This window comes from Heterodontus francisci, chromosome 48, assembly GCF_036365525.1.
Source record: "Heterodontus francisci isolate sHetFra1 chromosome 48, sHetFra1.hap1, whole genome shotgun sequence".
Taxonomy (NCBI): Eukaryota; Metazoa; Chordata; class Chondrichthyes; order Heterodontiformes; family Heterodontidae; genus Heterodontus; species Heterodontus francisci.
The window spans coordinates 5,441,377-5,458,739 of NC_090418.1; the positions used below are offsets into that span (position 1 = coordinate 5,441,377).

The window sequence follows — 17,363 nt, forward strand, 5'->3', positions numbered from 1 at the left end:
TAAAGATGGAGCTATGTGCCTAGAATAGGAAAATAAACATATTCAAAATCCTTACGGTTGCGTGCAATTTGGACCAACGTGGGCCCATGTTTATGATGCAAAATCCTATGTAAACATGTCACACTGGAATCGCTCTGCTCCCCCAGTCACAGCACTGTGGCGCCACCACTGGTGGGAGGATGTAATCACAGCACCTTGGCTTACACTGGATTTACTCACTCAGAGCTACCAGCAGTGTCCAAGCAACTTTTTTCACCATTATTGACCCACTTTGTTTTATTCAGTGTATTTATTTTGACCCCACCCCCACTTCTTCCCGACCCACCCCACCCCATTCCCTCGGTGCACCAAGATAACGCAGCCAAGGGAGAAGGGGAATGCGCCCTGTAATTGGCACTCCGTTGACTGCACAAGGGATTCCTGCATGCAAACAGCCCTCTCTCCAATCTCCTGCCATCCCCCAGCACCACCCACCCCCGCCATTGCTGGCAGTGCACGTGGAAGATGTCTGGTTGAGGACAGGAATTGTTGGTGGCTACGATGCCTCCCATGGTTCAGCTGCCTGTCCACACTCCTTGTCTAACCTCCCACATTACGAGTGGTCATTCTTTTCAAGGAAGTCTTCAGCGGAGGGGCGGAACGAGTGTGGCAGATACCACAGGAAGTACCATGTAACACTTGCATTAACCTCTCCTGTTCACTCTAGTCGAGGAGGGTGCCCCGTTAAATCAGGTTTTGATACTCAGATATATTTTAGTTTCATTTATTCCTGGACATCCCTTTAAGTAACTCTGCCTCTGAAGGGAGGAAGAGGCTTAATTGAACCTTTCAATGAGAACAAGAGAGTGGGATTGATCAGGTCAATGAAGGGTTAAGAAGGTGTGGGTGTTGTTTCAGATCTGTTCTGCATAAGCTTCACTTCATGGGATACAGCGAGAGAAATACACAGCGTGTGCCGGTGAGTGGAATTCAGCATCTCTTAGGGAGATGTTAACAATTGATAATCATTGCAGACAACACATGGGGACAGTGAGGTTATATAGGGGACTATGGGTTATATTAGGGTGGGTTTATCTGGGGGTTCCTTGGGATTTGTCTGCGCGGTTATATCGGGGTGGGATTATCTGGGGACCATGGGGTTATCTTAGGGTGGAGTTATCTGGGGGACTAGAGGGTTTATTTTGGGGACCATTGGGTTACGTGGGAATCTGCTGGGTTATATGAGGGTGTGTTTATCTAGGGGGCTATGGGGTTTATCTGGAGGACTGTGGGCTGTATTAGGGTGGGATTATCTAGGGGGCTATGGGGTTTATGCGGAGGACTGCAGGGTTATATTAGGATGGGGTTATCTAGGGGGCTATGGGGTTTATCTGGAGGACTGCAGGGTTATATTAGGGTGGGGTTTATCTGGGGTACTGCGGGGTTATATTAGGGTGGGGTTATGTTCGGGTTTCCACACTGCCTGTGGTGGATTGTACAGAAAACGAGTTGTACCTTCTCGAACAGGAGCTGTGGCTTTACATGCCTTTGGATGATGTCCATCTGAGCAATGAACTTGCTTTAAATCCGTTTTTCTGCCCCTATTCCTCCCCCCTCTAATGTACCGGGATGTTTTTAAACCAAACACATGCCTACGTGCAGTTATGTGTTTGTGGAAATTCAAACACAGGGTTCATTTTGGGGTCTGCCTTTTTTGCATATTGAATTGTGTTTAACCTGAGTCTTAACCTCACTAGTTGGGAGTAAAACCAGTATTGGAGGAATGCCAGAGGGAGAGGAAGAGCGAGAGAGAGAGAGAGAGAGAGAGAGAGAGAGACAACAGATCGTACCGACTCAACTACTAACTGGCAAAGTGCTTTGTGTTGAGAAGGAACAGGGTAAATTGAAACCGTCTGGCTGCAGGGCTTAACTTGCCTGTTAGATGTTGTTAATGCTTGCAATGAAGTTGAACATGTATACTTAGGAGATTCTCTCAGTCTGATAGGAGAAGGAAAACACTTTTGTATTTCAGGGAGAACCTGGTGAGGCGGTCTGAATTCTCCAGACAAGCTGCCTTAATTTTTATATCCTTGTTGTGCTTTTTTGTTTGTAAAAACTCTTGGCGAGGGGGGATTGCAGGGTGGGTCTCTCTTGGCTATCTGAAGGCGTAGCTAGAACATGGGAGGTTGGAGAGCTGGCTACGGCAGAATCTGGTAGCGATTCTAGATCCAACCTGCACAAGCCAGCAGCCAGTGAAGCAATGTCGTTCCGTAAATAGCACCAAAGTCCGAAAGAGCTGAGAGAGCAGGGAACTGACGGGGGAGGGTTCAGTGCATTTAAAGAATCTTTTTCCTTTTTTATCGATGAGCCATTGGCCAAAAACCCTCAATGATTTGTTTTTCTAATTCATGCTCATGATGTGGGCGTTGCTTTAAGGGCAGGCGTTTATTCCCCATCCCTGAAGTTGCCTCAAAGGAGTGGGTTGCCAGGCCATCTCAGAGGGCAGTTGAGAGTCATAGGAACAGGGGGCTCCTCAAGCCTGTTCTGCCACTCAATGAGATCATGCCCGATCTGTATCTTAACTCCATCTACTCTTGGTTCCATAACCTTTACTACCCTCGACCAATAAAAATATGTCTTGGGTTTGAAATTTTCAATTGAGCCCCATGCAACCAGCTTTTTCCTGGGGAGAGAGAGTCAGCCATGTTGGTGCAGGCCCAGCCTGGGTAAGGACGGCAGGTTTCCTGCCCTAGAGGGCCACTAGTGAACCAGTTGGGTTCTGTAACGACAAATCCAACAGTTTCACGGTCACTTTTCCTGAGACCCAGCTTTTTATTTCCAGATTTTTTTAAAACTGAGCTGAAATTCTCAAATGCCCCCATGGTGGGATTTGAACCCGATCAGGCCAGGCATCAGAAGTGCTTTACAGCCAACGAAGTACTTTTTGAAGTGTCGTCACTTGTTGTAATGTCGGAAACACAGCTGCCAATTTGAGCACAGCAAGATCCCACCATCAGCAATGTGATAATGACCCAGATAATCTATTTTTTGGTGATATTGGTTGAGGGATAAATATTGGCCCCAGGACACCGGGGAGAACTCCCAAGCGGTGCCATGGGATCTTTCACATTCACCCGAGAGGGCAGACGGGGCCACGGTTTAATACCTCATCTGAAAGATGGTGTCTGCTGCCAGTGCAGTACTCAGTACTGCCCTTCCGATAGTGTAACACACCCTCAGTACTACACTGGGAGCGTCAGCCTGCATTTTGTGCTCAAGTCACCGGAGTGGGACTTGAACCCATAACCCTTCTCACATGCGGCGACAGAAAGTGCTCCCCACTTTCAGCTAACACTACACACTGTGGTTAAGAGCGGTGAGGTGAGTTTTGCGAAGTTGCGTCGCACCTAATTTGACATCCTGAAAAGTTCTGCTCTGGGACCTCGATAACAGAATCCCACGCTCGGGTTTAGAAGGTGAAGCTAAAGCCAGGTTTCAATCATGTGATAACTTATCATTTGAGATGAGATTAGTCGGGGTTAGTGGCCTTGCTTTATAACTGCAGACCGTAGGACGAGGCTGGTTTTAAGGGTGAGTTCACAGGGACAACTAACGATTGGTGCAACAACAGGTTCCCTCTGCACCAACGTCCCAGCTGCGTGGTAACTGTAGCTTAAAGCCAGAGTCGAGGTGCGGTTTGAACGAGATTCTGTGGAAGAGGCGGGTTGTATCTTAACTATGAATATGCACTGTGCCAGTTACAGCATCAAGGCTACCAGAGGAATCTGGGTGTCATTTACTCCGTGCCTCTTCAAACAGTTCTTGAAAAATGGCCAGCATGGGTTGGAGAAAGGAGCAGGAAAGCTGGGGGCATGGTAACACAGAGGCCTGCACACGTGATGCAGTGATGTGAGTTCAAATCCCACCACAGCAACTGGGGGAACTTTTTAATTCAGTTAGCTAAATGAATCTGGAATTTAGCAATTGGTGCTGGACCAATTGTTAATTTTGAAACTGAGATTGACAGATTTTTGTTGCCCAAAGGGATATGGAGCAATGGCGGGGGTCTGGAGCTAGGTAGCAGTTCAATCACGATCTCACGGAATGGCAGGAACAGGCTCGAGGGGCTGAATGGCCTCTCCTTGTTCCTACATTGTCCCTTTTACACCATGGATCTAACTCCATGGAAACTGTGTGTTAACACCAGAATCGCCACCATCGTATTCTAGCTGGGAATATAACGATGGGATCAAAATGTTGGAATGGTGGAGGGGGAGAAAGTTTCCTTTCAATGCTCTTGTGGCCTCTTTGTTTCTCTCACGTTTATTTCCCCCCACCCTGTGTAGCCTCAGCTGCTGAGATTACTGCAATCTCTCCATCACTAAGGGTAGATTTGAACGCAGTTGCTTCGCAACCGATGCACCGAGACGGGCCTGGGACCCAGGTGAGGTAATGTTCAGGTTTGTTAATCAAAAACATTATACCAGGTGGGATGTAGTGGTGTTTTTTTTTAAAACATACGCTGATCCTTCACTTATTTTTAAATAAAAGCTTTTAACTGCTGGCGGAACGTAAGAAATAGGTGCAGGAGTAGACCATTCAGCCCCTCGAGCCTGCTCCGCCATTCAATAAGATCATGGATGAGCTTCGACCTCCTTCCTGCACTATTCCCATATTCCTTAATTCCCCTAGTATCCAAAATCTATCAATCTCAGTCTTGAACATACTCAATGACTGAGCATCCACAGCTCTCTGGGGTAGAGAATTCCCAACTCTCTGAGTGAAGAAATTTCTCCTCATCTCAGTCCTGAACGGCTAACCCCTTATCCTGAGACTGTGACCCCCTAGTCCTAGACTCTCCAGTCTGTGGTCTGAGTCTACGTGTGACTGTGCGGTTGACTTAATGCCCATTAGAGTTCCGTTAACAACGCAGTGCCTTGCTAGGCCACTGCAGACAGCACTAAGGAGGCAATAAGCAAGGTCATGCCAACATCACCCACACCCCAGCAAGAAGTACTTAAAAGACACCCTCCCCAATAAACTCCTAGCTGTGGCTCAGTCAGTAGCATTCCTATCTTCCTGCTCAGATAATTATGGGTTCAAGTCCTGTTCCAAATACGCAAGCACAAAAAACCCAAACTACCACTCCTAGTGCAGAACTGTGCTGTCCCTCAGATGTGACGTTAAACTGAGACCCCAATCTGTATAAAAGATCCCACAACCACTGTCTTGAAGAAGAGCAGGGAAGCTTGTCCTATGGCCCCAGAATTGGAACCTGGTCCACTTCACTCTTTCTCTCCCCGGAGAGCGCCCCATCATCCTTTCAGAACTTAAAGAGAGAAGGGACTTGCATTTCTATAGCGCCTTTCACAACCACAAGGACATCTCAGGGCGCTTTACAGCCAATGAAGTACTTTTTTGAAGTGTAGTCACTGTTGCACTGTAGGAAAGGCGGCGGCCAATTTGTGCACAGCAAGATCCCACATGGAAGGATTTATATTCCGAACACATCACTTCCCTGTGAAATCCTTATTATTGACCAATTGGTCAATTTACGTGCAGATAAGGGAGTGTCTCTAAAGTGTAGACTGAAAACTGATCTGAAACACACTTGGAGAACAACAACAACTTGCATTTATATAGCACCCTTATCATAGTGGAACGACCCAAGGCGACTGACATCGAGCCACGGAAGGAGATACTATGACAGGTACTTGGTCAAAGAGGTCAGTTTTGAGCAGCATTTTCAAGGAGGCGGGGGGGAGAGAGAGCGAGAGAGACGGAGAGGTTTAGGGAGGGAATTCCAGAGCTTCGGGCCCAGGCAGCTGAAGGCACGGCCGCCAATGGTGGAGCGATGAAAATCAGGAATGTGGAAGGGCCAGAACTGGAGGACAGCCGAAATCTCGGAGTGTTGTAGGGCTTGGAGGAGGTTACAGAAATGGGGAGAGGGTGAGGCCTTGGAGGGATTTATAAATAAGAATGAGAATTTTAAAATTGAGATGTCAGGGAGCATAGAAATGCTCACATTGCAACATCACATTTCAAGTGCAGAATTGCTACAGTACCATGCACAGTCAAAGTTTAATTTAATAAATAAATAGAAGGCATTTATTGGTGCCAATTATGCCTCAGGCACTCTGATCTCTGAGTCAGGCGGTCGTGGGCTCAAGTCCCACTCCAGGCTGACACCCCCAGTGCAGTACTGAGGGAGTGCTACAATGTCGGAGGTCCTGATTGCAACTTTAAACTGAAGTTCCCTCTGCCCTCTCAGGGGGATATACAAGATCCCACGGCCACTATTTCGAAGAAGAGCAGGGAGGAGTTCGCCCTGGGCCAATATTTATCTCTCACCACTGAAACAGGTTTATCTGGTCACTATTAGATTTTCTGTTTGTGGGAGCTTGCTGCACACAAATTGGCTGCTGCGTTTGGCAGCTTCTGTCTCTAAATAGGAAATTAGTTCTGTATCGATAAACAAGAGGAAAGGGAATTAAGAGCGCGTGCACACAATGACATCAGAGAAGGGTGTGATATCGCTTCATGTAAAAGCCACTGGGTACTGTGGTTGCTATAGCGGTGACTCCAAGGACGGTCTTCATTTGTTTTGGCTTTTCCATTGGTAGTGTGGGTTGCTAGGGAAAGATTTAATTCCCTGCGCAGGGGTGAGGGAAAAGTGCGTTAATTATTTAGAATTTAATTAGTGGGTGAGCTGCTGTGACTGTAGTGGGATTAAAAAGAACTCCATTGGAAACAGGGCTCAAGTGTTACTGAGTTCAACAACATAATCCGCAGTCTAAAAGTCTACTGTATGCGTTTGTTAGGTATGTGTTTTGAAGTTACATCTTTCAATCCGCCCTCAGTGCCCCCCTTCACGTGTAACGTGCCTATTCGGAGTTGCACGATGAATCATTGATTGTGTGGATGTTGTGCATGGAGCAAGTCTGCGTTGGCTGTGCTTTTGGGAAAGGAGAGATTGAGGGAAGTCAGTGGGTGGGCAGGGTTTGATATCTTTAATTCTGGAACATAGAATTTACAGCACAGAAACAGGCCATTTGGCCCAAAAGGTCCAGGTTTATGCTCCACCTAAGCCTCCTCCCGTCCCCCTCTATATCTCATTCTTTCAGCATTATAAGCAGAGGCCTGCCACTCTGCACCAACAGACTGACATTGCAAGAGTGACTACACTGCAAGAAGTGCTCTTGCAAAACACTTTGGGATGTCCTGAGGTTGTGAGAGGCGCTGGTCGTACATCTCATTTTGCCGGTGGTGGGATCTTTCTGTCTGCAAAGTGACTGCTCTGCCATGCCTGTATAAGTTGCTGCGCTTCAAACAGTGTACGTTCAAAAGAACCAGCGCAGGCACAATGGGCCGAATGGTCGCCTTCTGTGCTCTATGGTTCTGTGAATCCAAACGGTACTGTGGAGGGAAGGTGTTGAATGTTTAGAAAGATATTTCCTCCACAAAGTTAGTGGATCGATGTCTCTGGAGCGGCTCAGTGGGTAGCACTCTCTTACCTCTGAGTCAGAATGTTGTGGGTTCACATCCCATGCTTAAGAATGAAAATATAGACTGTCACTCCTAGCGTAGTACTGAGAGAGTACAGCACTGTTGGAGGGATTGGCTTTTGGATGGGATGTTAAATTTAGGCCCCATCTGCCCTCTCAGGTGGATGTAACAGAACCCTGGGTAAGAGATAGACCCAAGGAAACGTGGGGAAGGGTGAAGGACTAAGAAGGTCTCCTGTCTGAAACCTTTCTCTCTTCGTCTCCAGGTTCAACTGAAGAGAAGGCGTGAAGAAGTTCCCGAGCCTTTGGAATCATGTCGCTCAACAATTTCCACTTCATTCATAGCATCAAAAACTCGCCTGCCGTCTTCCGCCGGAGGTTTAAGAAGGACAAGACCAAGAACCTGTCCCACGGTGACCCGCTGTTCAAGGTGCATTACATGGGGATGGAGAAAATCTACTCTCTGCAGGTTGAACAGACCAGGGATGTAGTCGACCGCCTGGTGGGCAAGGAGTCATGCAAGACCTGCAAGGACCATGCGTTGGTGGTGAGGCCGCGCTACCTAGAGGTGAAGGAGATCTCAAGCGGCCGGCAGATCACCAAGACCTATCTCCATGACATTGCCTACTGCACCGCGGACAGAAGCCACACCAACGTGTTCCTCTACATCTGCAAGAGCAGAGGGCAGCTCCAGTGTCGTGTGTTCCTGTGCAACAAAGCAGAGAAGGCAAAGGCCATCACAGTCTGCTTGGCAAAGTCCTTTGAGACCGCGTTCAGTCAATGGCATGAGACATATCGTGGTCAAGCACTGCCGGTCCCCTCATCAGGTACTGATTCTGGCTCTGAGAAACAGGACAATCCTTGTAGTCACACAGAAAAAGGTGAGCAAAGTCCTTGAGTAAAAAAGACCTATGTAGAATTCCTTAAAATTTAAGCATAGAGACAAGCCATTCGGTCCAACCAGTCCATGCTGGCATTTAAGCTCCACTCGAGCCTCCTCCCATTGTTCCTCATCTCACTCGATCAGTGACCTCTATCAGCTGGAAGGACAAGGGCAGCAGGCGCGAGGGAACACCACCACTTGCAAGTTCCCCTCCAAGTCACACGCCATCATTGTCAGGTTGGCAGGATGTGACCAGTAGGGTACCACAAGGATCAGTGCCTGGACCCCAGCTGTTCACAATCTACATCAATGATCTGGATGTGGGGACCAATTATAATATTTCCAAGTTTGCGGATGACACAAAACTTGGTGGGAATGTGAGTTATTGGAAGGATGCAAAGAGGCTTCAAAGGGATTTGGAAAGGCTGAGTGAGTGGGCAAGAACATGGCAGATGGAATATCATGTGGATAAGTGTGAGGTTATCCATTTTGGTAGGAGGAATGGAGGTGCAGAGTATTTCTTAAATGGTAAGAGATTAGAAAGTGTAGATGTACAAAGGGACCTGGGTGTTCTTTTCAATAAGTCACGGAAAGCTAGCATGCAGGTGCAGCAAGCAATTAGGAAGGCAAACGGTATGTTAGCCTTTATCGCAAGAGGACTTGAGTACAGGAGCAAAGAAGTCTTGCTTCAATTGTATACAGCACTGGTAGGGCTGCACCTGGAATATTGTGTGCAGTCTGGTTCCCTTGCCTGAGGAAGGATATACTTGTCATAGAGGAAGTGCAGCAGAGGTTCACCAGACTGATTCCTCGGATGGTCCTATGAGGACAGATTGAGAAGACTGGGCCTATATTCTCTGGAGTTTAGAAGAATGAGAGGCGATCTCATAGAAACGTACAATATTTTTAAAGGGATAGACAGGGTAGATGCAGAAAGGAAGTTTCTCCGGCTGTGGGGCCTAGAACCAGGGGACACAATCTCAGAATTAAGGGCAAGACATTTATGTCTGAGATGAGGGGGAACTTCTTCACTCAGAGGGTGGTGAATCTTTGGAATTCTCTACCCCAGAGGGTGGTAGAAGCTCAGTCACTGAGTAAGTCCAAGATGCAGATTGATAGATTTATAGTTGCTAATGACATCAAGGGATATGGGGATAGTGTGGGAGTATGGCGTTGAGGTAGATCAGCCATGATCTAGAATGGCGGAGCTGCCTTGAAAGGCTGAATGGCCTACTCCTGCTCCTATGTTCCATCCTGACTTGGAACTATATCGCCATTCCTTCACTGTTGCTTCCTGACAGAAATGTGGGTGTACCTACAACATACAGACTGCAATGATTCAAGAAGGCAACTCACCACCACCTTCCCAAGGGCAATGAGGGATGAGCAATAAATGTCGGCCCAGCCAGCGACACCCAAATCCCATGAATGAATAAAAAAGCATAATCTTCTATTCCTTTCTCCCTCCTGTACCTATCTAGCTTCCCCTTAAATGTATCTATACCTTTTACAACCTTAGGATATCTGCAAGCACTTTACAACCAATGAAGTACTTTTCCTTGAAGTGTCGTCACTGTTGTAATGTAGGAAACACGGCAGACAATCTGTGCACAGCAAGCTCCCACAAACAGCAACAGCAGGGAGAACGCCCCCTGCTCTTTTCCAAAATAGCGCCATGGGATCTTTTACTGAGAGGAGCATCCATTTAACATCTCATCACAAAGTTGGCGCCTCCGCCAGTGTGACAGTCCCTCAGTATTGGCATTGGGAGTGTCGGCCTGGATTATGTGCTCAAGTCTCTAGAGTGGGACACAAACCCAGTAAAGTGACACTGAATACCATCCATGTCTTAATTGTTTCATTGTTCATTGTTTAGAAGCACCAGTGAGGTGCTAAGACTCTCACTTGTGGCGTGAATTGTAAAGGCCACATTTGAATGTTTCTGTAACTAGTTTGCACTTAGAAACGAGAGGAGGCCATTCAGCCCCTCAAGCCTGTTCTGCCATTCATTCAGGTCATGGCCAAGCTGTACCTCAACTCCATTTACCTATTGGTCTAATTTTAATGTTATGCCCCCTTGTTCTGGATTTCCCCAGCACAGGAAATAGTTTCGCAGTATCTACTCTATGGAATCTTGTTATACTTTTAAATAACTCAGTTAGATTACCCCTCAACCTTCTAACCGCAAGGGAATACAAGTGAAGTTTATGCAAACTGTCCTCATAATCTAACCCTTGAAGCCCTGGCCGGGCCAATATTTATCCCGTCACCAACATCACTAAAACAGATTACCTGGACATTTTCATATTGCTGTTTGTGGGATCTTGCTGTGCACAAATTAGCTGCTGGGTTCCCAACATTACAACAGTGACCACACTTCGCGGGCTGTAAAGCGCGTTGGGACATCTTGAGGTCATAAAAGGTGCTATAAAAATGCAAGTTCTCTCCATTAATCTACACTGCTCCCTCTCCAAGGGCAATATGTCCTTCCTGGGATGTGGTGCTCGGAATTGAATGCAATGCTCAAGATAGGGTCTGACCATCAATCACAAGACCATTTCAAGAATGACGCCCAGTACGAGCATTTATGGGCGTTCCCTTACTGTACCCAGTGCGTTACAGTTGAGTTTTCAGTTGCAATTTAGAGGCGCTCCCTTAGCTATATCTACCAATATATTAATTTGGGCAAATAGTTAGAACTAGGCTGATAAGGATCTTTATGTCATTATAGTGAACCTTAAAAAAAAATCAAAAATAACGATTTCGCAGGGAAAGAAATGCATTACAGAAATAAATCCCTCCACACCACTGAAAGGGTAGAGATTAAATGTGTAGACAACTTATTCATCATAACTCTCTCCCACTCTCTGCCTCAAGTAATAATTTCAAATCTGAGATTGATAAGATTTTTGCCAGCCAAGGATGATAAGGGATATGGATCCAAGGCGGGTAAATGCAGTTAAGCTACAAATCAGCCATGATCTCATTGAATGGCGGAACAGACTCGAGGGGCTGAGCAGCCTCCTCCTGTTCCGACGTTCCTATAAGCCTTAGCAAAGATGTTGTGGAATGGTACCCACTAGAAGCTGAGGATGAGAAGATATTCAGCCAATTGGAGACATCTGATGAGCCCATGACAGCATCCCATGGTTGAGTGGCTCCTAATGTGCTTCCCTTTTAATATCCATGCTGCAAATTGCTCCAAAAAAATACTATTTTTTGAGTATAAGGTTCCTTCTGAAAGCCATCTGCTTTTACTGCACTCCCAGTGCCAGTACTGAGGGAGTGCTGCACCGTCAGAGGCGCCATCTTTTAGATATAAGACTGAGGCCTCATCTATCCTCTCAGGTGGATGTAAATATCCCATGGTTCTATTTTGAAGAGGAGCAGGGGAGTGCTCCCTGGTGTCCCGACCAATATTTATCACTCAACTAACATCACTAAAACAGATGATCTGGTCATTTCACATTGCTGATTGTGGGATCTTGCTGTGCACAGAGTGGCTGCCATGTTTCCTATATTTCAACAGTGACTGCACTTCAAAAAGTACTTCTCATTGGCTGTAAAGTGCTTTGGATGTCCTGTGGTTGTGCAAGGCACAACGTAAATGCAATGCTTTCTTTTTCTGCTCAGTTGTCTGTGGTGTTACTTTACCTGACTGTTTTACTCTGTCTTAATCATCTCCACATTCTCGCTGCGTTGAGAGAGACCCATTGCATCTTTGCCTACTCTAACAACTTTGTCCAGAACCTCTCAACTCTAGAGCAGCCTTGCTACAACCATCAGGCTCTTTGAATCGCAAGCTTGGCAGCCCCTGATCGCTACTTCCTGACTTTCGCTCCTCACCTCTCCTAATCTCTTCTGCCTCGCCCCTGCCTCAGGCCATCTGCTGCTGAAACCCTCAATGACTCTCTTGATACTTGCCCAGACTTGACTATTCCTACAACCTCCTGTCCGGCCTCCCAACCTGCAGCCTCCATAAACTTCAGTTCACCCAAAACATTTCAGCCTGTATCCTAACTCGCACTAAATCCCATTCACACATCATCCTCCCCTGTGCTCGCTGGCCTACACTAGCTCCTGGCAACACCTCAATTTTCAAGTTTTTATCCTCGCATTCAAATCGCTCCGTGGCCTTTCCCTTCCCTATCTCTGTAACCTCCTCCAGCCCTACAACCCTTTGAGATCTCTGTGCTCCAGTTCTGGCCTTTTTCACATCCTCAATTTCCTTCCACCAACCATTGGTGGCTATTCCTTCAGCTGCCTGGGCCCTAAGCTATGGAGTTCCCTCCCTAAATCTTTCCGCCTCTCCCTTCTCCTTTAAGACATTCCTGCAGACTTCCCCTGCTCTTCTACTAAATAGTGGCCATGGGCTCTTTCTCTTCCATCTGAGAGGGCAGATGGGGCCTTGGTTTTAACGCTTTATCCGAAAGACGGCACCTCCCACAGTGCAGTTATGTGTTAGCCGTAGATGTGCTCGCTGATCTACACTGACTCCAGGTCAGGCAACACCTCGAGTTTTACTAAGTTAAAAGACACTGTGCAATTGCAAGTTGTTGTGTTGGATTCTGGGCCTTGGTGGGGTTTCACCTGGGCTTCCCGATGACAAGACGTCGATCTTAAATTGTCTTGTTTCCACAGGGAGCGCATTAGACGAGGAGTCGGAGCTCAGCCGCCAGTGTGAAAGCGACGAAGAGGCGGAAGTCAGAATGCACCGGGAGTTCTTGCAGCGGGCAACATCATTCCGAGCACCTCACCGCCTTGACACGGGCTATCACAACGTGGAGGACCTGACGAGAGATTCCTCAGTACAGGAGCTGGTTGGGGGAGAGCAGGAAGGAGACTGACCACCAGCTTGCCTTCTGCCTGCTTTGCTTCATCAGTTAATTTTTAATTGAGGGAGAAAATAAATTAAATGGCAGCACAAACCCGTAAGGACGGAGGTCGAAATCTTCAATGTGACGTATGAGGCTTTTAATCGATCGTTTTTAAAACGGCTTTTAAATGCACCCCCACCTCTCGCAAGAAGATTTTAATCTATGGATGTCAAGATAACAAAAAAACTCACACATGTGACATAAACACATTCAACACTCCAGCAGCAATGAAGCACATTACGGGAACATGGGTCCTCCTCCTCAAGAACTCCTGCTCCATGCCATTTAGGCTTTATGTTAAAGATAATGTTCACTGACTAAATTGTGCCTCATCTGAATGTAGAGTATATTCTGTGGAATTTATAAGAGGTGATCTAATTGAAATGTAGACAATTCTTGGAGGGCTTGACAAGGTAGAGGCTGAGTTTATTGTGCCCTGGCTGGAGAGTTTAGAACTAAGGGTCACAGTCTCAGCATAAGGGGTCGGCCATTAGGGACTGAAATGGAGAGAAATTTCTTCAAGGAGAGGATTGTGTATCTTTGGAATTCCCTACTCCAGAGGGATGTGGATGCTCAGTTACTGAGTTGATTCAATATCTGATAGATTTTTGGACACTAAGGGATAAGGGGGATAGGGTGGGAAAGTGGAGTTGAGTTGGACGATCAGCCTTGATCTTATTGACTGGCACAGCAGGCACAGGGGGCTAAATGGCCTCATCCTGCTCTTATTTCTGATGCTGTCGACAGCATTCCCTGATGCCACAACTGTGCATTTCGCTGTTTATCCATGATGAGCTTCAATTAGCTCCGGAGGGAGATGCGGCTCCGTTTGACAAACAGCCCCCTCCCTAGTAGCCTCCGGCTGCCCATGCATTACTCTATGCTGATTCTGGAACCTTGCTCGAGGCTTCGCCTGTCTATAAGGTAAAAGAGTACAGTGTCACTTGCTTCTATCAGAGTGTGATACCCTGTTGAAAATGGATTTACAAAATAACTGAAGGAGTGCGATGTATTTATGTTAACCTGCAGCAGAGTTCTGTCTGTTTTAGATGACTCACCCATCTCTCAGGGAGTGGGGTGTTGGTCATTGAACTGATGTTTTATCTTTCAAGATGTCTGTTGGAAGGGATGTCCCAGATAGGCTCCCTAACCACAAACTCCCCGTTAATCCATTTGTGAGCGACTGCAGACGACACACTAAATGCAGGACAAATTAGAGTGTGTGTATTTTTGAGCAGGACTGTTTTAGAAAGTTAAAATATTTCCAATAAAAATTGAAATGGAGTTATTTGTCTCGGGTAAAATTGTACAGAGTGCGTCTGATCCCCAATCCTCTCGCATCAACAAGACCGCCGACTTCCACCTCAATAACATTGCCTGTCTTCACCCCTGCCTCAGCTCATCTGTTGCTGAAACTCTCATTCAAGCTCTTGGTATCTCTAAACTTGACTATTCTAATGCACTCCTGGCTAACTTCCCACAGTCATGCCTGTCTTTTTGTGGGATATGTCGAGCATTCTTTGTTCCAGTCCTACTCAGGCCCCCTCCCCCAACTCTTTTTCCGGTACATTGATGACTGTATCGGTGCCGTTTCCTGCTCCCGCCCCGAACTGGAAAACTTTAGCAACTTTGCTTCCAATTTCCACTCTTCTCTCACCTTTACATGGTCTATCTCTGACACTTCCCTTCCCTTCCTCGACTTCTCTGTCTCCATCTCTGGGGATAGGTTGTCTACTAATATCCATTATAAGCCCACTGACTCCCACAGCTACCTCGACTACACTTCTTCACACCCTACCTCCTGTAAGGACTCCATTCCATTCTCCCAGTTTCTCCGTCTCCGATGCATCTGCTCTGATGATGCTACCTTCCGTGACGGTGCTTCTGATATGACCTTTTTCCTCAACCGAGGATTTCCCCCCACTGTGGTTGACAGGGCCCTCAACCGTGTCCGACCCATTCCCCGCACCTCTACCCTCACCCCTTCCCCTCCCTCCCAGAACCGTGACAGGGTTCCCCTTGTCCTCACTTTTCACCCCACCAGCCTCCATATCCAAAGGATCATCCTCCGCCATTTCCGCCACCTCCAGCATGATGCCACTACCAGTCGCATCTTCCCCTCCCTTCCCCAGTCAGCATTCCGAAGGGATCGTTCCCTCCGCGACGCCCTGGTCCACTCCTCCATTACCCCCACCACCTCGTCCCCTTCCCATGGCACCTTCCCCTGCAATCGCAGGAGGTGTAATACCTGCCCATTTACCTCCTCTCTCCTCACTATCCCAGGCCCCAAACACTCCTTTCAGGTGAAGCAGCGATTTACTTGTACTTCTTTCAATGTAGTATACTGTATTCACTGCTCACAGTGTGGTCTCCTCTACATTGGGGAGACCAAGCGCAGACTGGGTGACCGCTTTGCGGAACATCTCCGCTCAGTTCGCAAGCAGGACCCTGAGCTTCCGGTTGCTTGCCATTTCAACACTCCCCCATGCTCTCATGCTCACATCTCTGTCCTGGGATTGCTGCAGTGTTCCAGTGAACATCAACGCAAGCTCGAGGAACAGCATCTCATTTACTGATTAGGCACACTACAGCCTGCCGGACTGAACATTGAGTTCAATAATTTCCGAGCATGACAGCCCCCCATTTTACTTTCATTTTTAGTTTTTTTTTTCTTTCTTTTTACAATCTTTTTTACAATCTTTTTTTTTTGCATTTATTTAATTTCATCTTAGTTTGTTCCGTTTGCTTACTCACTGTTTTTTTCAGGTTTGCACTTGCTGCTGTTCAATATTCAGTGTTCTTCTTTTGGGCCTCCTTATCTCGAGAGACAATGGATACGCGCCTGGAGGTGGTCAGTGGTTTGTGAAGCAGCGCCTGGAGTGGCTATAAAGGCCAATTCTGGAGTGACAGGCTCTTCCACAGGTGCTGCAGAGAAATTTGTTTGTTGGGGCTGTTGCACAGTTGGCTCTCCCCTTGCGCCTCTGTCTTTTTTCCTGCCAACTACTAAGTCTCTTCGACTCGCCACAATTTAGCCCTGTCTTTATGGCTGCCCGCCAGCTCTGGCGAATGCTGGCAACTGACTCCCACGACTTGTGATCAATGTCACACGATTTCATGTCGCGTTTGCAGACGTCTTTATAACGGAGACATGGACGGCCGGTGGGTCTGATACCAGTGGCGAGCTCGCTGTACAATGTGTCTTTGGGGATCCTGCCATCTTCCATGCGGCTCACATGGCCAAGCCATCTCAAGCGCCGCTGACTCAGTAGTGTGTATAAGCTGGGGATGTTGGCCGCTTCAAGGACTTCTGTGTTGGAGATATAGTCCTGCCACCTGATGCCAAGTATTCTCCGAAGGCAGCGAAGATGGAATGAATTGAGACGTCGCTCTTGGCTGGCATACGTTGTCCAGGCCTCGCTGCCGTAGAGCAAGGTACTGAGGACACAGGCCTGATACACTCGGACTTTTGTGTTCCGTGTCAGTGCGCCATTTTCCCACACTCTCTTGGCCAGTCTGAACATAGCAGTGGAAGCCTTACCCATGCGCTTGTTGATTTCTGCATCTAGAGACAGGTTACTGGTGATAGTTGAGCCTAGGTAGGTGAACGCTTGAACCACTTCCAGAGCGTGGTCGCCAATATTGATGGATGGAGCATTTCTGACATCCTGCCCCATGATGTTCGTTTTCTTGAGGCTGATGGTTAGGCCAAATTCATTGCAGGCAGACGCAAACCTGTCGATGAGACTCTGCAGGCATTCTTCAGTGTGAGATGTTAAAGCAGCATCGTCAGCAAAGAGGAGTTCTCTGATGAGGACTTTCCGTACTTTGGACTTCGCTCTTAGACGGGCAAGGTTGAACAACCTGCCCCCTGATCTTGTGTGGAGGAAAATTCCTTCTTCAGAGGATTTGAACGCATGTGAAAGCAGCAGGGAGAAGAAAATCCCAAAAAGTGTGGGTGCGAGAACACAGCCCTGTTTCACACCACTCAGGATAGGAAAGGGCTATCAGTGTTCCAGTGAACATCAACGCAAGCTCGAGGAACAGCATCTCATTTACTGATTAGGCACACTACAGCCTGCCGGACTGAACATTGAGTTCAATAATTTCCGAGCATGACAG

At 47.3% G+C, this 17,363-nt stretch overlaps 1 protein-coding gene across 2 annotated transcripts; it reads left to right on the forward strand.

Annotated features, from left to right (window-relative positions):
* Nucleotides 1–736: 736 nt before the first annotated feature.
* si:dkey-19b23.8 (low density lipoprotein receptor adapter protein 1-B) lies at nt 737–14,490 on the forward strand. 2 transcript variants are annotated; one of them, XM_068023990.1, is made up of 3 exons: nt 737–958; nt 7,751–8,365; nt 13,009–14,490. In XM_068023990.1, the coding sequence occupies exons 2-3, from the start codon at nt 7,798–7,800 to the stop codon at nt 13,212–13,214; spliced, it is 774 nt and encodes a 257-aa protein (XP_067880091.1). In that variant the 5' UTR covers nt 737–958; nt 7,751–7,797; the 3' UTR covers nt 13,215–14,490. The 2 variants fall into 2 exon arrangements, with proteins under 2 accessions (XP_067880091.1, XP_067880092.1); XM_068023991.1 differs by lacking the exon at nt 737–958 and adding an exon at nt 1,778–1,877.
* Nucleotides 14,491–17,363: the final 2,873 nt, after the last annotated feature.